General features: G+C 42.2%; 1 protein-coding gene across 9 annotated transcripts in view; it reads left to right on the top strand.

The window, feature by feature from the left end:
• Positions 1–2857: 2857 nt before the first annotated feature.
• LOC147025040 (uncharacterized) overlaps positions 2858–23400 on the top strand; it is a 64190-nt gene continuing 43647 nt past the window's right edge. For 2 of the 9 annotated variants that reach the window (XM_085885591.1, XM_085885588.1), the window contains exons 1-16: positions 2858–2975; positions 7209–7282; positions 7422–7562; positions 7767–7925; positions 8078–8257; positions 8649–8837; positions 9211–9399; positions 9645–9824; positions 9957–10358; positions 10932–11036; positions 11178–11375; positions 11720–12043; positions 12165–12263; positions 12364–12467; positions 12789–12966; positions 13219–16884. In XM_085885591.1, the coding sequence (XP_085741717.1) occupies positions 7226–7282; positions 7422–7562; positions 7767–7925; positions 8078–8257; positions 8649–8837; positions 9211–9399; positions 9645–9824; positions 9957–10358; positions 10932–11036; positions 11178–11375; positions 11720–12043; positions 12165–12263; positions 12364–12465 (2325 nt within the window). In that variant the 5' untranslated portion in view covers positions 2858–2975; positions 7209–7225 and the 3' untranslated portion in view covers positions 12466–12467; positions 12789–12966; positions 13219–16884. Of the gene's footprint in view, positions 2976–3983; positions 4111–7208; positions 7283–7421; positions 7563–7766; positions 7926–8077; positions 8258–8648; positions 8838–9210; positions 9400–9644; positions 9825–9956; positions 10359–10931; positions 11037–11177; positions 11376–11719; positions 12044–12164; positions 12264–12363; positions 12468–12788; positions 12967–13218; positions 16885–23400 lie in introns of those variants that run through there. The other 7 variants (XM_085885594.1, XM_085885592.1, XM_085885589.1 and 4 more) reach the window with 7 other exon arrangements.

The raw sequence follows: 23400 nt of genomic DNA, 5'->3' as shown, positions 1-23400 counted from the left end.
CATCGGATCATCATCATCTTTTAAATGCATCGTCACATCAGTCATCACATGTGCATCACATCGTTTGATAATCATCAATCATCATGCGTTGTCATCAAATCATCATCATCAAGAATAATCAATAGTCAAGTAATACGTCATAATCATCTTTTTGATAATCATCATCGTCTTTAGAAATTAGTGAACATCATCATCATCGTTGCATGTCGTCATCACATCATCATCATCTGCATCATCACATCATCATCACGTCATCATCTTTTGTCATCACGTCATCATCCCGTCATCATCATCTGTCATCGTCATCATCGTAAATGATATGAAATCATCGTCATCAATCGTCTTTTTGTCATTTTGATAATCGTTAAAATGCTTTTTAGTAAAATATGCAGTAAATAATGCGTCATCATCGTCAATGGTAACATTGAAATGTCATAAAATGCGTTTAAGGTAAATGGTAACATTAAAATGATTAATGCGTGGTATTAAATGCATTAAAATTATTAATCATCTTTTAAATGTATAGTAAGTAAATGCGTGAAATGATAGTAAGTAAATGATAAATGCGTCGTCAAATTAAAAGTAAGTAAATAAATATTAATGAAATAATTAAAATGCGTGAAATGATTATTAAATGCATTAATATTAATGCGTGAATGCGTCATCGTCATCATGTCATCATCATCTTTATGTCGTCATCATCATCGTCATGAGATGAAAATCAGATGCGTCAAAAATGCTGGGTGGTGTTAAGGTAAAGTGGTAAGTGGGTGAAGATGATAATTAAAATTAAAATGTCGGGATAAGTAAAATCAAATGTCATCATCATCGTCATCACGTCGTCGAAATCATCTTTAAGTAAATCGTCACGTCTTTTGAAATAAAAATCGGATGTCGTCTTTGATAAAATGTCGTCACGTCGTCAAAAATGTCATCATCGTCCGTCGTCGTCATCGTCGCGTCAAAAATCTTTTTCGTCGTCAAAATCGTCATGTCAAATCTTTTTGCGATATCATCATCACGTCGTCGTCAATCATCATCGTCATCATCTTTTGCGATAAAATGTCGTCATCTTTTTGTCATCTTTGAATAAAATCAAATCATGTCTTTTAAATCATCGTCATCATCTTTTGCGTCATCGTTGCCGTCATCATCATCGTTGCATCATCAATCAAAATGCGCATCATCACGTCGTCACCGTCATCTTTGCATCATCGTCGTCATCAAGTCAAAATCACCGTCATCATCACCGTCTTTTTGATCATCATCATCACATCATCATGATCAATAAAATCGTAAATGCGTAAATCATCATCTTAACGTCATCAATGGTAAGTAAAATCATCATCATCACATCATCATCATCGTCATCATCATCATCATCATCATCCCCGTCATCATCATCCATCACATCATCATCATCATCATCTCATACATGTTAACATTAAATGTCGTCATGTCTTTTGTCATCTTTGTCATCGTCATCATCTTTTCACAATCAAAATAATGTCATCATGATGCGTAATAATGAAAATATGATAGTAAATGTCATCACGTCAAATGATAGTAAATATGTCACGTAAATGCATCATCATCCTCCCCCCACTCCTTTTAAATATCTCCTCTCCCTCCTCATCACATCCCCATCCACTCCTCCTCCCCCATTCCCATCTCCCTCCCCCACTCCTCTCCCTCCCTCCTCCCCTCTCCTCCCCACTCCTCTCCTCCTCCCCACTCCCTCATCCCTCCCCCACGTCCCTCATCTGCCCTCTCCTCCCCCACATCCCTCGTCCCTCCCCCTCTCCCTCTCCCTCCCCACACTCCCTCTCCCCTCTCCCTCCCTCTCCCTCTCCCTCCCTCCTCTCCTCTCCCCTCCCTCCCTCTCCCCCCACCTCCCTCTCCACTCCCTCTCCCCTCCCTCTCCCTCCCCCACTCCCTCTCCCTCCCCACTCCCTCTCCCCTCCCCCCTCCCTCCCCCACTCCCTCTCCCTCCCCTCCCTCCCCACACTCCCTCTCCCTCCCCCCTCCCTCCCCACTCCCTCTCCCCCCCCCACTCCCTCTCCCTCCCCCACTCCCTCTCCCCCCACTCCCTCTCCCCCCACTCCCTCTCACTCTCCCTCTCCCTCTCCCTCTCCCTCTCCCTCTCCCTCTCCCTCCCCCACTCCCTCCATTTGGTTTCGTGCCCCAGTTTATCCTTGTAAAACTGGAATTGATTAGATATTCATTGGATAATTTTGCTTCGTCCCGTCCGACTCCGACCCCCCACCCCACCCTACCCTACCCTACCCCCACCCTACCCCCACACCGACCCCATAATAATTCAGAAACTAATGATCTGTTAAAAAGGTACAAGTCGTGTAATTATGTACGTACTTTACACCAATCAAGGCGAGCTCAACCACGTGACACGCTTGACAATGACGTCAGAGAGGTCCAACGGCCTCGTGCAGCTGTGTTTTTGCGTTCACACTAAAACCTTCTTCCACCTGTTATAAAGGTGAACACTTGTAATGTTGGTGTTTTCCAATCTCGTCAACACCTGTACAAAGGTAAACCTTCGGGTGAACGGAGATGGACATCGTGAAGGAGTTTAAATAAACCCTTTAAACAAGGAACAACCGCTCCACGTGGTCTTGTCGTCTCTTTAACGGAGTTCGTGAGGAAAGGGAAAGGTGATCGATGGGTTGTTCCGGTCCAGATACATGACAGAGAGCGCCATTAGTAAACGAAGGTGTTGGGGGTTTGATAAGATCAACAACCGTGAGATTATGAACAAAACGAGAACCGAGAGAAACACAAACGGGAATGAAACACGTGGAGGTGTTTCCAACGAGGTCCGCGTTTAGGGCGTGGTCTCTGAGTTCATTGTTCATTGTTCATTGTTCGGAATCTTCCATGGTGATCGGACGTGTTATTGTTTACAGAGTCTTCACGGGGTCTTCGTTCAATTGGATCTTCTCTTCAAGGTGTTTTACGTGAGTTTGTGCTGATGTTGGATCGATGGTGATTTATCAAATTTCACACGAACTGTACGTGAGTTCTCTCCGGTGATTCTCTTCCTGCACATACAACTCCATTGTTCTCTTCTCATCATTATCCCTCGGCGATGTTCAGGAAAACTGTTTTTAATTGGTTATCATGTTCCTGGCGTGATGACCTGTTCAAATGACTGAACTGAACGGAAGTGTGTTGGTCACGTGACTCGGTTCTTTTCATTTGTGAGATTTCAAATACGTCATTGTGTGTCCATGTGTAAACTTTACAAATTATACGTCATCGTGTGTCCATGTGTAAACTTTACAAACGATACGTCATAGTGTGTCCATGTGTAAACTTAACAAATGATACGTCATAGTGCATTTTAATTATATAAATGTGTAAATTATATAAATGATACGTCACAGTGCGTTATAATTATATAAATGTGTAAATTATTATGTGTAAATTATATAAATGATTCGTCATAGTGTGTTATAATTATATAAATGTGTAAATTATATAAATGATACTTCATAGTGTGTTATAATTATATAAATGTGTAAATTATTATGTGTAAATTATATAAATGATACGTCATAGTGTGTTATAATTATAGAAATGATACGTCATAGTGCATTATACTTATATAAATGTGTAAATTTAGGTGACCTCAAATTTGTCAAATTTGAAATCAAATTTTTGGTATCCAACCTCGGTTGCTGAGCAACACATGAAAATCCGCCATTTTGTTACTTGGTGAAATGGAATTGATTGAAAAAGCTTGTTGACATTTATGGCGGTGGGGCAAAATTAAAATCGCAGTCGATGTAAATATTGTTCATCGGATGTTTTAACAATATCATATTATGCGTGCGGGCAGTTTTCCCGTAAATAGAGATTTTAAAGCGTTTTTCTCAAAGCAACGGCCCAGCCCGAGCTCCCTAGCAACGGCCCAGCCCGAGCTCCCTAGCAACGGCCCAGCCCGAGCTCCCTAGCAACGCCCCAGCCCGAGCTCCCTAGCAACGGCAAACAAATCGATAATTTTTTTTAATTTTCAGTCAGTTCTCTGACAGTGAAAAGTCTGAACGAATAGACATTTATTGGATTATTTTTCACGCGTTTCCACACAGAGTGAGTACCAGGCAGTGTGAACCTTTTTCGTTTATCGATTTCTGCATTTGCCGTCAGATGTGTCCAATTTTGATGTCGCTGGTGGTCGCGAGGTCGAGGATAATAATGGCGAAGATCAAGTTCTTACAAAAATCAGTTTTCTTTTCACCATTAAGGCTGAAATGATGGACAAGCATTACAACCTGGGTCTCACTCGACAATTTTATCTTTGATATTTATCCAAAACACCGGCTTCGCCGGTTGTAAATGTGTAAATGTGTAAATGCCGGTTGTAAATGTGTAAATGTGTAAATGCCGGTTATAAATGTGTAAATGCCGGTTATAAATGTGTAAATGCCAGTTATAAATGTGTAAATGTGTAAATGCCAGTTATAAATGTGTAAATGTGTAAATGCCGGTTATAAATGTGTAAATGTGTAAATGCCGGTTATAAATGTGTAAATGCCGGTTATAAATGTGTAAATTCCATGGAGATATATATATATATATATATATATATATATATATATATATATATATATATATATATATATATACATACACATTTATACATTTACACATTTACACATACATACATATATATATATATATATATATATATGATATATATATATATATATATATATATATATATATATATGATACGTCATCGTGAACATAATAAGTGTAGAAGTTTTTCAGCAGAATTGACAGTGACAGTACGAGGCCCCACACTTTGTCTGAGAGTAACGAACAAGACAGTTGAGAGAGAAACAAGTCAGGGTCTTTCACTCAGCGTAGTTATAATGCAGGAATTATCTCCCTGGAAAGGAAGTCGCAGAATAAACAAGAGATAATTTAAATTGGGATGAGATCGGGATCGACAAGTTTTGGAGATTGAGGGCTCCATGAGCTCACCATCCAACATAACACAGGGTACGAGTTCATTAGCGAACGTGTCGTTCTGTGCGAAGGACCATGGACTCTTGTCCTGAGTGAAGCTGCAGATAGCGACAATGCGGGCGTCATCTCCATGTACCTGGATATCGTCAACCTGTACCTGGTCATGTAACTCCATGCACCTGGACATCGTCAACCTGTACCTGGTCATGTAACTCCATGTACCTGGACATCGTGAACCTGTACCTGGTCATGTAACTCCATGTACCTGGACATCGTGAACCTGTACCTGGACATGTAACTCCATGTACCTGGACATCGTCAACCTGTACCTGGACATGTAACTCCATGAACCTGGACATCGTCAACCTGTACCTGGTCATGTAACTCCATGTTCCTGGACATCGTCAACCTGTACCTGGTCATGTCACTCCATGAACCTGGACATCATCAAACTGTACCTGGTCATGTAACTCCATGAACCTGGACATCATCAACATGAACCTGGTCATGTAACTCCATGTACCTGGACATGTAACTCCATGTTCCTGGACATCATCAACCTGTACCTGGTCATGTCACTCCATGAACCTGGACATCATCAAACTGTACCTGGTCATGTAACTCCATGAATCTGGACATCGTCAACCTGTACCTGGTCATGTAACTCCATGAACCTGGACATCGTCAACCTGTACCTGGTCATGTCACTCCATGAACCTGGACATCGTCAAACTGTACCTGGACATGTAACTCCATGTACCCTGACATCGTCAACCTGTACCTGGACATGTCACTCCATGAACCTGGACATCGTCAACCTGTACCTGGACATGTAACTCCATGTACCTTGACATCGTCAACCTGTACCTGGACATGTAACTCCATGAACCTGGACATCGTCAAACTGTACGTGGTCGCTCGACCACGATTACTCACTGTAGGCTCACCATGGCCGGTCCAATCGGACAGACCCGATCCTTTTCTCTCCATTATTTTATCCGTCTGACAGGATGATGTGGAGGGAAGTGGAGCACTTCTCACGAGGGTTTAGTTCCTGACTCAACATAAACTGTCTGATTTGTCCTTTGCAGAGAGGGAGTTGTGTCACAAAGTGCACCACTTTCATCCACAGTGTCTTTGACGAAGAGGAGGCGAGTTATCGCCTGCACCCAAATGACAAATTCCACCACCTATCAAACCTTGTAACTGATTTCTGTTTCTTACCTGTTGTTCATTGTTTAACAAGTGGACACACATGCAGCCTGCATCTACAAGGAGATAAATTGATAAATAAAATAAAGATTGATTGAGCAAAGACTTCATTTCTGTGCAGTTCAAGCTCCGCCCCCTTTTTGTGGTATTGATGTAAGTTCAGTTCAAGCTCCGCCCCCTTTTTGTGGTATTGATGTAAGTTCAGTTCAAGCTCCGCCCCCTTTTTGTGATGTTTGTTTCTGTGCAGTTTGTAACAGGAGCCAAATGCCAGGAATAATTCACTTTCCCGTTCAGTGAGCAGCCATGATGGAACTATTTTCTTATACACACACCAAATCAACACGCCCCTCATGAATATGGAATGACCTGTGTTGACACAATGCAGTCCAAGCTCCGCCCCTGTTTTGGGATTCAATTATATATTTATTTGGGATGTTGGCTTCAATTTGCAACTTTGTGCCAAATTTCATCAACCACACCGAGGAGGTAAAAAACGTTTATACCAATGAGAGAGTGAGTGAGTGAGTGAGTGGTGATAAAGAGCTCTGTTTATGTTGGTAGATTAAATGTGGTGTGTGTGGAGAACACACCTATTCTGTGCGGTTGCGATAAGTGGACCAAAAGAGCCAAAACCCAGGAAAAAGTGAGTGGAACGACTGTGAGTCAGAACACGTGTTATCAAAGATGGTGTTTGGGTCCAAAGCGTGTTGTGAATCGATGTGCAGTGAGTAATCATCCAAACGAAGAAGAGATGTGGTGAGAGGACTCGTTTAGTTTAAGTTCTGGAGGGAGTTGAATTCTTCCCACAACTGTTTGCTCTTTTAGCATGAAGACCATTCACAGTGGGCACTCCAGTGTGTCCATAGAGAAACAGTATCTGATAAAAACAAACATTAAAATATTTCCCATTTATTCAAAATTAAACCATGTGAAGGTGACAATTTCCCTCGTGTGCCCCTCATCTATTTCCCTTATCCTCATGTTCTCTCTCTCTCTCTCAACAGGATTGACTCGATTCGAAATGCCGAAATCCCATATTAAAAAGAGCTGGTTTAAAAAGCTTTTCGGAAAGCGTCAGGTAAAATACACAAAACCACGTCCACCTGACACCGTGTCACGGGAAAACAACACTCTTGGGAAATGGACACAACCACATTTTTTGCATATGTTTTAACATCTGGTGATTTTTTCTTTTTTTTAAATTATTTTCCTGATAGAAATCAGAAAAAAGTGAGGAGAATGGATCCCAAGCAAGGGTTCCTGAAAATAATGTCCAGCTGGCACAGGAACCTGCAAACATTCCTGAGCAGGTACATCTGGAACAGGTGCACAGACAAAATGGAGAAAACATGCAGCAGGTATGTGGCTTTGGGTTTTCGGTCCCATTGACTCGGGTTCTTATACCAATTCTTGCTCAACATGACATGACTGTGTCAGCTCTCGTTGTACCAGAAACATATGAAATCACCGACATAGAAATGGTCCAAAGGTGATGTGTTCAGTACCAATAATTCATACAGAACTCAGAGAAGCTTATTTTCTCCATGGTTTGACTTTTGCAGATCGAAGAACTGAAAAAACAGTTGGAAATGACCGATCAGCAGAGTCGTCAAGTTTCTGATGAGCAGAAAAAATTTGAAAAGAAAACCTCAAACCTTGATGCAAAGCTGCATCATTTAGAGCAGATGCTGCAAGACAACGATACAAAGTACCGTGAGGAGGTGAGTACCTTCTGGGATTTACACACAGTACAGTATAACCTTTCGTTTGTCTGATTAATAATGTCCATCATTGCACACAATACAGATACTCCCACATGCTGTATTTGTATCCTCCTCTGATCGATTGACATTCCTATTCATCTGACTTGCAGATAAAGTCCATCTTAGTTGAGATGAAACTAAAGGAGAATCACCATGAGGCGATGTGTCGTGAAAACAAGGTGCACATCAACAACATTGAAAAACTCAACAACAACTTGCTGTGTACGGAGGAAAAGCTGCATCAGCAAAAACTGCAGCAAAACAGCAATGAAGAGGAGTTGAAGAAACAGGTATACACCCTTGCATGGTATTTCTCGTTTTATTTGCATGGTACACACTTCTGTGTGAGTAATTCGTCCACGAATTATCGTTAAATTTGCTTGTGTGTGGTTGTTATTGGTGGTTGATGTTTCGTGTGCAGCCTCTGGCTGCTGGCTGCATCATTTCTGGAAGCATGGTTGTGCTGCCGATGCAGTGCCCCCCTGTTTCCAGTAAGCCGGTACTCATTTTGCCAACCTCAAAGGATGACAGGCTGAGTCAACCCACCTGTTATTTCAAGAGCATGACAGAGGCTCAAGCTTTAGACCCTAAGATCTCAAACCAGCCTCCTTAACCAGTAGGCCAACACCAGGCTTATCTATGATGTTGTTTCTTCATGAGCACAATGTTTCTGCCACACAGGTCGAGGTGCTTTCTCAGCAGTTGAATGCGAGAGACAAAAACTTCAGTGAAATTTCCTCGAAAAATAAGGAACTTTCAGAGGATCTTGAAAAGGTTACGAGGAAGTTATCAGAAGTGGAACTTCAGCTTGAGAAGCAGCAGCAACGGGATGCACAACATCAACAGCAGGACGTAAAGAGCTGCCAACAAGTAAGGAACCGTTATCAAACGTGGGACTTCAGATGTCAAGGGAGTGAACATCGTGTTCACCTCCACATATTCTGATGAGTTTTAACACCTTCCAGGGGGTCATGATGCTCATGAGACATTTACAAATGGAAGACTGTTTATGGGAATTTGGGAAATCCTATGTTAAGTTTTCACCTTTTAACCAGAATTGATCCCAGTTTGACTTGAGAGGGATGTCCTCCACAAAGTCTTGATGTTTATTGATTGAGAATTAGAAGAAGTGCTCAATTGTCAGCTGTGTGGTGTTGAATTTTCTGTCAAACGTCATTTTCTCTCTGGGTATGTGGAACAGAAATTTTACTGTCGATGATGCTGTCATGTTTCTGCCCCACAGATAAAGTTACTTTTGCAACGATTGAATGCAAAAGATAAACAATGCAAACAGATTGCGTTGAAAAACACGGAACTTTCAGAGGAGCTGAAGAAACTTTCCGACAAGTTTTCAGAAGTGGAACTTCAGCTGCAAGACCAACGACAACAGCATGAACTGCAGAAACAGAAGGATGTCAAGACCTGCCAAGAAGTAAGGAACCATTATCAAACATGTGGGATCACAGATGCCAAGAGGGTGCACCTCATGTTCTGTTCCACATGCTCTGATGAGTAGAAACACCTGACAGGGGTCAGACTGACAATGAAGCATTCACAAATGGAAGACTTCTTATTGGAATTTGTCAATTTTCTTTCAAACATGCCACTTTCTTTCTTTCTGGTTATGTAGAACAGAAATTTTACTGTCGATGACACTGTCATGTTTCTGGCACACAGGTTGAGGTGCTTTCGCAGCGATCGAGTGTGAAAGATGAACATTTAAATGAGCTAACGTTGAGAAATAACGTGCTTTCACAAGATCTGGCAAAGCTGGGGAGCAGGTTTTCTGAATTGGAGCAGGGGTTCCAAGAGCAACGGCAGTGGCAGGGCCAGCGCAACGATAATTACTGCCACCAAGTAAGTAACCATTATCTAACAATGTGGGACTTGCTCTGTACTCTCTGACCTTTGAAGATGAAATAACAGACACTAAAGAGGTGAAGATAATGTTTTCCTTGATGCGTGCTGATGTGTTTTTATCACTTACAGGTCACACTGCTGATGACTGATTTGAAGAATAGAAATGACTGCTTGGATGCAGTGGTTCTTAAAAATAATCAAATCAGTCAGGAAATGCACCAAATGTGCATTAAGGTGCAGAATTTGGAGCAACAACATCAGGAACCCCAGCAGAAGCCATGTTCACAACAGAAGCCATCTTCACCACAAAATCAGGAACCCCAGCAGAAGGCATGTTCACAACAGAAGCCATCTTCACAACAAAATCAGGAACCCCAGCAGAAGCCATGTTCACAACAGAAGCCATCTTCACAACAAAATCAGGAACCCCAGCAGAAGCCATGTTCACAGCCTCCGTTGGAGCAAGAGAAGTCTCAGGAGGAACAGATGGACCAAAATAACTCACAGCATCATCAACCACAGCGAAACAAGGTACAGCAACACGATCTCAAGAACCCAACAGAAACACTCCCGTTCCCAGCCGATATTAAAAACAACCTTGTCAGTCAGTCATCAAAAGCTTGAAAACAACTCGCATTATTGATCGTTCGAATCATTTTCCAATCTGGTTTTGCGTTAGAACAGGATATATGTCAGTGAACAACCCGCCCTGAGGGATGGGTTAGTTCCCTTGAAAATGGTGCAAAACATATCACACCACATCTGAAGGTATGCCACATGAGAGAGGGAATTGGAGTCTTCCCCCAACCCTGAACCCCATGGACTGTGAATTTTTTTTTATCCCCTGAAACCTTTCCGTGCACACCACGAGTACAACCAAAAGTTTTCAACTCATTCTGTCCAGTGGTCAGGAGTGCATAGATATCAAACAAAAACACAAACAGATAAACAAACAATCACATGAACATCCACTTCTCAAATTGCAAGTTGTACGATTCCTATTATTACAATTTTGGAACTGGTGCTGTGCATATTTCACTAATTCTCAATCTCATGTTTCTCTGCTGCTGTTTTATTTGAAAGACGATTTATTATGTCCAACAGGAAGCTCGTGTTATTCACCATGTGATTGAATGTGGTGAGCCAATCAAATCTACGAGTACTGCGTGGAGGCCCACGAAGAAGAGAGGGATGGCGAGTGATGATGAAGTGAGTTTGTTGTTATATTTGAAAGTGTGGCCATTTGTGGAGATTTCATGTTAAAATATACTTTTCTTTCATAACTCATTTATTATTTTGACTCCTTAAGAATGACGCCTCCTTTGTTTTACTCCCATTTCCTTTCCCAAGGATATAATTCGGCAGTTTCGATCTCTGCTCAATAAATTGACACCGGAAAATTTTGACCGGATTATTCATCAGATGAAGAGCATCAATATCACAAAGGAAGGTCATCTGAAGGACATTGTTCAGCTTGTCCTGAGCAAGGCAATGATGGAATCAAAATTTTCGGAGGTGTACGCAATTATGTGCTCCCACCTTTCAAAGGTAAGAGAAGTACATCATGACCACAACTCATCAGGGAAAGAACACGATGACTAGACATCCTTTTCTGAAAATATCTGCTCTCCTCCCCACTCCCCGTGATCCTCACCTCCCTTTTTCACAGACTGATACATACTGCCCCAGCAATCTCATTTCCTCCCATACTTGTTTACCCTCTTTCACCACTTCTTTCTCGGCCTCACTACATTCATTCCCTTCTTTTTTTTACTTCTTATTTTCTCAATTTATCTCCCCGCCCCCCACTCCCCTCCCCATTTTAAAAAGTATTCAATGAATAGATCCCCCTTTATCTTTCATAACATCCACAAATCTTTCCTTTTTCGCAGATTGAGGTACAACAAACAAGTAAGCCTGGGAACATCCTCAACTTCCGCATCCTACTCATTCAAGGCTGCCACAATGAGTTTAAAATGGGGATGGATGGGAGCTCCAGCTTGGACGATGCAGCGTCCAAGGAGAAAGCTCGACAGCGCGCTCTGGGTAACGTAATCTTCATCGGGGAACTTTTCAAAGCAGAAGTCTTGCATGAATCTGTTATCTCCGATATAGTTAGGGGGTTGCTCAAAGATGGGAAGGAGCAGTCGTTAGAGTACCTCTGTCGTCTCCTTGGTGTTGCTGGAAAGATCCTGGACTCCACACAACGCGCAATGGTAATGAAACATCAGTTTTGAGATTTCATTAACACGTTTCCTTTTATACTATCAATTGTCATCATCTTTCTTGCACATTTTTATTCTACTGGCTTACCACCATATGTTTGTGTCTCGACAGATGAATGAGCATTTCACCTCTCTGAATCGACTCGTGAAGGGGCGAAAAATGTCGTCCCGAATGCGCTTCATGCTGCAGGATCTGATAGATCTTCGCATGGTAAGTCATTCCTATCTTCCTCAGGTGCGGCAATTCACAATTAAAACCTGCTTCAAAGCACCTGCATCTGTAACGGCATGTACCCTCTTCCCTTTCTTAGCGGAAATGGATTCCACGTCGAAAGGTCGAACGCCCAATGTACCTTCAGGAGATACGTGCGGAAGCTTGTGAGCAACAGCAACGACGATCACACTACATGTGAAGGTATGCCATATGAAAGAAGGAGAAGAAAATGTTACTACCTATTGTATTATCTGAGAAGTCTCACGACATTATGTTATAACATTTTATTCTCCAAAATGTACCCATTTGTAAGCGGTGTTTGTGTGTGTATGTGTGTGTGTGTGTGTGTCTACCAACAAACATTCACGTGATGACAGCTGCAGCAGGAGAACGATGAGAAGTTTTGTGTACAATTGAGTACCTTAATCATGTGTATCATCTCACAAGATACAGATACTCCCACATGCTGGATTTGTGTCCCCTTCCCAGACTGACTGGCATGTTTATTGATCTGACTTGCAGATAAAGTCCATCTTTGTTGCGATGCTACTGAAGGACAATATCTACGAGCTTGTGTCTTGGAAAGAAGGTGCACACAGACACCATGAAAAAACTTCACAGGGACTTGCTGTTTTTGGAGTTAAATCTACATCATGAAAAGCTACAACAAAACTATGATGAATTGACGTTGAGGAAACAGGTGGGGACCCTTGTATGGTATTTCTTGTTTTATTTGTTCACTCCGCCCTTCCGTATTAGTGTTTAATCCACTAATTATCATCATCTTTGCTCATATTTGTGAATTATTATCTTTGGAGGTGTTGCTTCATTATGCTATATATCTCTCTTCATGAACGCAATGTTTCGGCCGCACAGGTCGAGGATCTTTCTCAATGGTTCAGTGTGAATGACGAACGATTCAATGACATTACCCCCAAAAATGTACTTTCAGAGCAACTCAAATACGATGCGAGGAACAACGGCATGAGGAAGAGCGACAGAAGGATGATTAGAGAGGAGGAAGACCTACAAAACGACATCGAGAGCTGCCAACAAGTAAAGGACCGTTATCAAACGTGTCATGTTCACCTCCACACGTTCTGATGAATTGTAACACCTTCCAGGGGTCTTGCTGTGAAGGAGACATTTAGAAATGGCAGACTGCTTTGTAATTTGTGAAATTCCACATTGCCTTTGCACCTTTAATCAGAGTTGATCCCATTTTGGACTTAAGAGGGACACCTCCATCATGTCTTGATGTTTATTCAATGAGGATTCGAAGGAGTGCTCAATTGTGAGCTGTGTGGTTTTGAAATTTTTTTTCGAATGTGTCACATTACTTTTATTATTGGCTGGGTGCAAAGGATGAAAAATTCAATGAGATTACCTTGAAAAATAAGGTACCTTTCTGAAGATCTCCAAAACTGTACGAGCAAGTTGTCAGAAGTGGACCTTCAGATCGAGGGACAGTGGTGCGAGGAAGATCTACAGATGGACGATGACAGCTGAGGAAGAACTACAAAACGACATTGAGAGCTGCCAACAAGTAAGGAACCGTTATCAAATGTCATGTTGACCTCCATGTGTTGTAATGAATTGTAACACTTTCCAGGGGTCTTGTTGCTCACAAGACATTTCGAAATGGCAGACTGCTTTGTAATTTGTGAAATTACAATTTAACTTTGCACCTTCATGAAGAGTTAATCCCATTTTGGACTTGAATGGGATTTTGGACTTGGACATTTTGCACCTCCCTAAAGTCTTGATGTTTATTAAATGACGAATAGGAGTGCTCAGTTGAAAGCTGTGTCAAATTCAAAACATGTCACTTTCCCTTTCTCAATGGCTCAGTGCAAAGGATGAACAATTAAATGAGATTAGCTTAAAAAATAATGTACTTTTATAAGATCTCCAAAACGGTACGAGCAAGTTATCAGAAGTGGACCTTCATATGAAGGAACAACAGTATGAGGAAGAGCTGCAGATGGTAGACGATAGACAACAGTGTGTGGCATGTAACGTTGGTTCGCTCGGCCAAGTAACATCCTTCGACCAACCCCTGGCACGGTTCCCCATCGACTTCAGTCAACTTGCCGGTACGGTAAAGTGACATGGATGAGGATCCGACCAAAGGTGAGTGTTGTAGACGGCATCTGTGGTCTTTACATAGACGCGTCGGCCTTTCGGAGCTCTCCCTGCCGCGTCCGCAGCAATATGATCAAACGTACATCACACCTCTTGCTGGCAGTTGGTGCTGGTTGTGCAGAAAAGCCGGTAACAAATTAATAACACCCGCAAGCCATCTCTCGATTGTACCACATGGCCCAATGATGCAATATTTATAACAAGCCGGTGTACCCAAACAAACTTGGGCGAGTAGTCTCTCGTGGCATTAAGTTGAGTTAGCTGAGTTAGCTGATCAAGATCAGGTTGTTTTTGACTTTAGTAAACCATCAAAAAGATTGATATTTGAGGTTGTACGGGATCGTGCGACTGCCACTTAACCTCAGTAGTGTAGTCTCGTGGCAAATGTTGACCGTTTGTTTATCAATTTCCATTCTGTACACAGAAACAAATAGTAATTCACCTTCTAATTTTCTGAATCGTCAGCAGGGCTCCTCAACCAGCCTGGGAGGTGTCTCACTGCCAGGGTTGGCTCCCGTCATCCGACGCTCGATCACCCAGAACACCGTGATTTATTGTTTTAACATCGATTTGATTAAGAATAACAATTTTCATTGTGATTTTGATCTAAATGGTGTTGCACAATGTGGTACAGCAAATTTTGGTGCAATTGGTCCAGGGGGGAATGGAATTATTGCACAACAAACCAACAAAAGTGTCACACGCATGCACGTCTCGCTCTTGTTGAGTTCAGGACTGTTGAGAAATTCTAAAACGATTCTGTGATTTATTCCTTCCTTGGCTGTGTTCTTCCTTCATTCTGTCACCAATGAAAGCGTCGATCATTCGGTTGATGTCGTCATGTAACTATTACACATGAAGATCACCATGATCATAACCTGTGTTCTTGTAACTGTCATTTGTCAGGAACTAAGTGGGAATGAAGAACCTTCACTTGGTGAGTTAAAATGATCTTTTTAAAATGCAGCCTTGATGTGAAAACAGAACAGAAGAATGGTTTTCCTTTTTCAGGAATTCCATTTGGAAGTTCTGTACATGTCTCTTGGCTCCAAGTTTTCTTTCAAGGTGGGTGCCTGTGTATGTGTTGTGTCTATGGCATGGTGTGTCCGTGTGTGTGTGATGTGTCTTTGGTTTGAGTCTATATGGTGTGTGTTGTGGTGTGATGTGTGTGATGGGTGGTATGTCCGGGTGTTGTGTGCCATGTGGTGCATCCCGGTGGAATGTGTGTGGTATCTGTGGTGGGGTGTGGTTTGTGGTGTGTCTGGGTTTGATGTGTCCATGTGTTACGTCGGTGTGTGTGGTGTGTCCATGTGTTGTGTCTTTGTGTGTGGTGTGTCTGGGCGGTATGGCGTGTTGTGTGGCTGGTTGTGTTGTGTGTCCGGGTGTGTGTGTTGGTGGTGTGGTGGTGGTGGTGTGTCCTTGTTTGGTGTGGTGGTGATATATCTGTGTCTAGTGGTGGTGGTGGTGTGTCCATGTTTGGTGTGGTGTGGTGTGGTGTGTCCTGGTTAGAAGTCCAACCCCTCCTCAGCGTGGTAACCAGGTGAACGGCGGTGTATCATCACCTGCCGGCTAACGGGGCGATGGCAACATCATACTCTTGGATTATAATGAACCCAGACACAGGGTGAATGCCATCTGAATGTTCTCTTGAGTGCTTGCTTTTGGCGAACTTGCAGAACTCCCAGGTGAAGAAGAAGCCTCCACAGAGAACAAAGCAACCAAGACAAGAGCTGAGGGAACCGAGTGGACCACAACACCCTGATGGGATCACCTCTTTCACTCTGGTAGAGTGACTGAATTAGGCAGAGAATGACAGGTATGAGTTTGGTTGTACAGTTGTTTTTACCATGCTCACGTGAGACACAAAGCTCTTCTGTCTGTCTGCAAATGTAATTTTATGATGTGGGAGCAACTTCATTTGAATTGAATGTCATATTTTGAACAGGAAACCGAGGCAGCCTGTCTGGCAGTGAAAATCATTCCACAGAGGAAGTATACTGTTTTCAATGTCATCAAAGATGCAAACAAACACCACAAAGAATGGTGTAATGTTTTAACCCTGAATAGGTAACCTTAAAAGGTTTCAGAAAAACAAATTCTAATTATTTTATTACAATGACATAATGAACATATCAAATTGAAACTCTTTGAAATATTTTAAGAAAAAAACTGGATTAATCTCCTCTTCATAACTGTTTATTATTTCCAAGAAAAAAAATGTTTGAAAACTGTTTCTTTTTGAAAATAAATTGTTGCGGTATTGGCACACACACAAGGCTCACGAGGTCATAATCGGACTCACCGCCACTGTCGACCCTGAGGCCCCCGGACCATGGATAACTCCGTTGCCCTACGGGTTGTTAAGCAACCATGGATGCCGGCAAAAGAAATTGTACTGAGCCGGGTCCTCCCGTCCACAGCCGTGTTACCTTCTCGTTGGTGCAACTACCTGAGTTCGGGTGTATGTTGACAAGTATGTATGTTGATCTTTTGACAAGTATGTTGATCGCTTCCGTTTGTTTGTCTGTCTGCTCACCTTTCATCGCCGACTCACCTTCAATTGGAAAGTTTCATCTTGTTCTGTTCAGCCACTTCAGAGAAGAAGATTTTTGAAGGTTTTTATTTTAAACAATATGGCTGCCGAATTACGTGACCAATGACATCATTCCTTTTTTTTCTGTGGACCATTTTATTCCTCGATGACCCTCAAAAATTTTCATCCTGATCGGATGTGGCGTTCTGCATGTGCAATTATGACGTCATAACGTGGGCACGTATGACGTCATAAGAAAAATCACCTTTATTCCCCATGAGAAGTACTTGCTATGTGCCAAGTTTCAATTTTTACCTTTGTGCGGTTTCAGATTAACAGAGGTCCAAAGTTTTTCCATTTTTTCAACATGGCTGCCTCACCACGTGACCTATGATGTCATAATTATCAATAAACATTCCACATTCAGAGTCTTACCAATGGTGAAAATTCAGCAGCAATTTTTTTTTTTTAAATACCTTCAAAAATCTTCTCTGAAGTCGCTGAACAGATCGAGGCAAAACTTCACAAGGAAATGTAACACAGGTGGAGGCCATTCAGCCCATCATGCCTTCGCGAACACCATACTAATTTATCAACACAGGATCCATGGAAGAAAATGCAAAAAAATGTTTTTAATTCATTTAAATTTTATTATTATTATTATTATTATTATTATTATTATTATTTTTATTATTATTATTATTATTTTCTTCCCCTCAGGGGAGGGGGCACGGGCTTGGTTAAAACATCATCAACCACACAATACCCTTTGACAAGACCCCCACCAACAGCACTCTGTACATGTGCACACAATCACCCAGCAATATTCAAACTACCTAAAAGTCCTGTCAACATCCCGATACCCCTCTGTCTCGATAACTTCCAGGTACCTATCTAATTGTCATTTAAATTTATCTCCTTTTTCTGCTGCCACTACCTTGCCTGGGAGGCCATTTCATGCATTAACTGCTCTGAGTAAAAGTTCACTGCCTTGCTTCCATCTTGACTCTCCTCCTATTTACTCTCAGGCAATGGCCCCTGGTCCTATCACTGTCGACTCTGTTGAATAATTCATCTGCACTTATTTTGTCTATACCTTTCATGATCCTAAACATCTCCATCACATCTCCTCATAACCACCTCCTTTCTAGTGTATAAATCCCTGTCTACTTCAGCCGCTCCTCATGGCTGAGTCGAGCTCGGCCCGGAATCAATTGAGTCGCCCTGCGCTGAACCCTCTCTGTGGCATCTTTGTCCTTCCCAAAATGTGGTGACCAAAACTGCAAACAATATTCGAGATGAGGCCTCACTAAATTCCTGTACAATGTAAACACCACCTCTTTTGATTTGCAAATGATCCCCCTCCGAATACAACATAAAACCCTGTTTGCTTTACCTGCAGCTGTCTGGAATTGTGCTGCCTGTTTCCCTCCTGAATCTATTACCACCCCCAGATGCTTCTCCTGTGTGACAAGCTTCAAAATTACCCCTTGCATCCTGTAATCTCTATTTTCATTGTTCTTTCCTATCCCCAACACCTTGCACTTGCTCAGGTTAAATTACATCTGCCAATCTTTTGTCCAATATATGCAAGTATCAATACTTTCCTGAATCTGATCACCACCCCTCTGCAATCCACCATACCTCCAAGCTTTGTGTCATCTGTAAATATGGAAAGCTGACTCCTTTACCCCATTATCCAAATCGTTGATGTAAATAATGAATGGTAATGGTCCGAGTACCGATCCCTGAGGTACCCCGTAACTTACATCCTCCCAGCAAGACATCCTCCCACTCACAGACACTCTTTGCTTCCTACCGCTAAGCCAGTTTGCAATCCAATTAGCTACCTGACCAGCCACTCCACAAACTCTCACCTTGGCTGACAACCTCCGATGTTGTGCCTTATCGAATGCCTTCTTAAAGTCGAGATATACTTTGTCCACTGCCTTTCCATCATCCACCCAATCAGACACTGCTTCATGGACCTCTTAAAGATATGTTGAATGGGAACTACATTTGGTAAACCCATGCTGACTACCTTTATTGGTTCACGAGTCAGTAAGTGACCACTATATTCGTTATGGGTGTCTGTCTGTCTGTCTGTCTGTCTATCCCGAGCATAGCTCCGTGGGTTTTGATCCAATCCTGATAAAATTTGGGTGTGAGGTTTATAACATGATGTCGTTGTGTTTTCCTGAGAATGGGCGTGCTGTGCCCATTATAGGCGGAGCCACGTCCAAAAAACGTGTGTTTAGGGGGGAACTGATTTCAAGTTACATCTTCTCCAAGGGGGTTTGTCGAATCTGACAGGGGTTTCGGTATTTGGTTAGCCCAATGGCACCTGCATAGCCCCACTGAGCTCGATTTTTCATTTTCGTCCCAAGGTCAAGGCCACAAGGTCAGGAACTTAGAAAATGTCAAAAAAAAAAATCTATAAATTGGGCATCGAGCTCCTTGGGTTTTCAACTGTTTCGAATGAAAGTTGGTATGCAAGTAGTGCACTTCGAGTACTACAACATTCATCATTTACGTTTTTCCCGATTCCCGCCAGTTTGCCCGTGGCGTCCCCTCGAAGGTCAAAAATAAAAAAGGCAAACCGTGTACATTGCTCGTGAACCATCGCAGTCTCCAGACTTGTTTAGTTTGTATTTGTTTAAATGGTTCCTCATTTGGTCCTTAATTAATGTCGACAACACTTTCCTCATAACTGAAGTCAAACTAACAGGTCTATAGTTTCCCAATTCTTCTCTGGATCCTTTCTCAAATAATGGGATTACATTTGATACTCTTCAATCCTCTGGTACCTGTCCTGACTCCAGGGAAATCTTGAAAATATCTGTTAACACCTCTCTTTCCTGCTCAGCCACCTCCATCAAGACTGTTGTTGTTCATCTTTCGGCTGCTCCCATTAGGGGTCGCCACAGCGGATCATCCGTTATGATCCGCATACTGATTTGGCACAGGTTTTACGCCGGATGCCCTTCCTGACGCAACCCTGCTTGCCTCTTACGACACAGGGATCATAATTTGGGTTTCGCCATGATTCCGGGCTGCTCTACACCCTGCCCAGTGCAAAGCCCCCGTCCTCAAGCGATCCACCTCCATCAAGACTCTCGGGTGCATATTATCTGGACCCGGAGCCCTATCTTCTATGAGATTACACAGCTGTTCCTTTACTTCCTCCACTCCAACCTGGATCTTCTGCAAAAGCCCTTCTTCACCTAATTGTTAGATACTCTCTGCTATTGGCAATTCTCCTGACTGTTCTTGTGTAAAAGTTGCAGAAAAATACTTGTTTAATAAGCCTGCCATCTCACTTTCGTCATGAACCACTCTCTCGCTGATATTCCTCAATGGGCCCACACTGGTCCTCACCTGTTCTTTTTCCCTGATATACATAAAGAAAGCCTTGCTATTATGTTTAATATTCTTAGCCATATCCTTCTCATCCTCTCTTTTGGCTTGCCAAGTTATTTTCTTAACTTGCCTCTGTTTACTCCAACAGTGATATAAATCTAACTCCACTCCTGTTATTTTAAACCTGATAAATGCCTTCTGCTTCTCCGTAATAGTATTCCTTATCTCACTGCTCAACCATCCTGGCCTCTTTCTGCTTTTAGTTTAACACCTGATTGGAATGTACTTAATCTGCACTTTACATATTTGGTCTGTAAAGGTTTCCCATTTCTCTGATGCTGATTATCCTATTGGTGGAGTCTCCCAATCTACATCACCCAATTCTCTCATACCCTCAAAATTTGCCTTCCTGAAATATAACAGGCTTACGCTACTATCGTGAACTCTAAAACTTAATATAATCTTTGCACACACAAAGTTGTGGTCACATGCTCCGAAATGCTCCCCGACCTCCACCTCCTCCACCATCTTGGGATCGTTACTTGAAATGAGGTCTAACACTGCACTCCCCTAAGTGGACTGATGTACAGATTGTGTTAAAAAGCAATCCTGGACGAAAACAAGGAAATCCTCATCTGCTCTGCCCTTTCTCTGTTCCTCGACACAATCTATCCCTGGCAAGTGAAAACCCCCCATCATCAATACTCTTCCCTTCCCACATTCCCTTTTGAATTATTCATGTACTACTCTTCTTTCACACCCAGAGCCTTATAAAAACATCCGACAGGATCTTACTGTCTTTACAATCTCTAATCTCGACCCACACAGAATCCTCAACATTTATTCCTTCCTTAATATCACCCTTTTCTCTTGATGTAATGCTGTCCTTTATCCAGATTGCTACTCCTATTCTCTCCTTCTTATCACACCAATACACCTTGCAGCCTTCTAATCCTGTCCTCCAGTTACTTTCCTCCTGAAACCATGTCTCACTCACTGCAACTATGTTGTACTCCTCGTGATCCACTTTGCCTTTAAGCTCTTCAATCTTATTATTTAAATTTCCGGCATTGGTTCGGAGTACATTTAACTTTTCCCTTCCTAAAATTTTATTCACCTGCCTGGCCTTACTTATAATTACATCATCCATTCATTAATACCTTCTCCACCGTCCACTTACCTAAAAAAAGCCTGAATTCCTTCCTCAATTCCCACTGCAAACCTTGCGGCCTATTCTATTTAACATACGGCCATCATTCCGAAAACACAATTTACACGTAGGACTGCCTTTACTTGAGGAACAAAAGGTCATCGGTGACATGGTTTGGCAGCCATATTGTATTTACCCTCAAAGCTATAAAAATCTACTTCTCCAGAACAGCTGGACAGATAGAGGGTGAACTTCACAAAAATGTTCTCCAATCCTTGTGTGTACAAGTTTATTGAGCAATAATTGCTTGGTCACATGGTTTAGCAGCCATATTGGATTGAAGAAAAATATAAAATAATGCTTTCTCTGGAGCTGCTGAATCGACGTGAAACTTCAAATTTGTGATCCAGTTGTAATTGGGAAGATATGTTTTAAATTTCAACTTGATCGGATGCATGGTCTGGCAGCCAGAATTGTTGATTTTTTTTTGATTTGGGTTCTTTTTGTTTTTTTGATCTTTTAAAAGCAAAATTCATATTTTTTTTGAATAAGGTGCACTTGGCTGTGCCTGGATGGGTTTGTGGGTGGAGGAGCAGCAGCTTGAATGTGAATCCTATCCAGGTTCCTCCTGATGACTTCATGTTTGCTTTTTGCTTGTTTGGGTTCCTTCTGATTACTGCAATGCAGGACTGTACCTATTTGGTCTTCCATTTGATTTGAATTGAATTTATTTTAATCCCATTCTAAATTCAAATGAATAATGAAAAACGTCATAGGTCAGGGTCAGGTGTCCAATCAAAGCGGGACATCTTGGTACTCGGTTATCACTGCCAACAGTGATATCGTGGCAGTTCCAGTGATGTCTCTTATTAAAGATCGGGATATTCTGGGTGACGTCGAAAGCGGAAATTTTGCGTGCAGATCGACAACCAAGCTGGTACACCAGGAAAAAAAAATCTGACAAATCCTCAGACAACATCCGTAAATGAAAATACAAATAGATGAAAAACAAATGCAGGTGAGCGACCCGAGAAAATGGGGAATCACCGTAATTTTGCATGCCGATGGACATCAAAGCCAATACACCAGTAAGAAAAACATGACAGAACCATCGGGAAGCATCTGTATATTAAAAAAACAAAACAAAAATTAAATGCAGGTGAGCGAACTGAGACAATGGGGAAGCATGGTTCTGCTTACACAATGTGTAAGAATACCCTGTGTGTGTATTTTATAAATACTAGTGCATGCCTGTATGTGCGTGGCCGTACGTGCAAAAAAAACGACTTTCAAATCGCGTGCCAAAAACAACAACCACACAGGCCGTTCCTTCGCTCTCGCGTGCCCGTACATGCGTGGCCGTACACGTAAAAAAAAAAAAAACTTTCAAACTGCGTGCCAGGAACAACAACCATACAGGCCGTTCCTTCGCTCTCGCGTGCCCATACGTGCGTGGCCGTACTTGCAAAAAAACCCAAAAAACTTTCAAACAATAGGCCGTTCCTTCGCTCTCGTAAACGACCACTGGATTGGGGCATTGTGTTTGTCTCTCAATGCCCAAAGAAATCGAAAAATTATTAGAATACAGTAAGGCATCACTATCCGGAAGTCCGTACGTTGTAACCCGTAATGGGGAACGCGGCTGAGGATCTCCTCCCCAATGGCCACGCCTCCGCAGCAACGTGTCATGTCATTGGTTACTAAATTGCGCCCTTTCCCCATCGGCCACGCCTACGCAGCAACGTGTCCTGTCATTGGTTTGGTAAATAAATGGCCATAACTTGGGAACCACTTGTCCGATTAATATCAAACCTTGAAAAGGCACATCCTCAGGTCCCCAGCAATATACCTGGCAAGTTTCAATTAGATCGATCCAGTGGTTGTCGAGAAACAGCGGACACACACACACACACACACACACACACACACACACACACACACACACA

This window comes from Eptatretus burgeri, chromosome 6, assembly GCF_056783735.1.
Source record: "Eptatretus burgeri isolate ZD-2024b chromosome 6, Ebu_testis_v1, whole genome shotgun sequence".
Lineage (NCBI taxonomy): Eukaryota > Metazoa > Chordata > Myxini > Myxiniformes > Myxinidae > Eptatretus > Eptatretus burgeri.
Note: the sequence above shows the minus strand (reverse complement) of the source record. Positions and strands in the feature narration are given on the sequence as shown.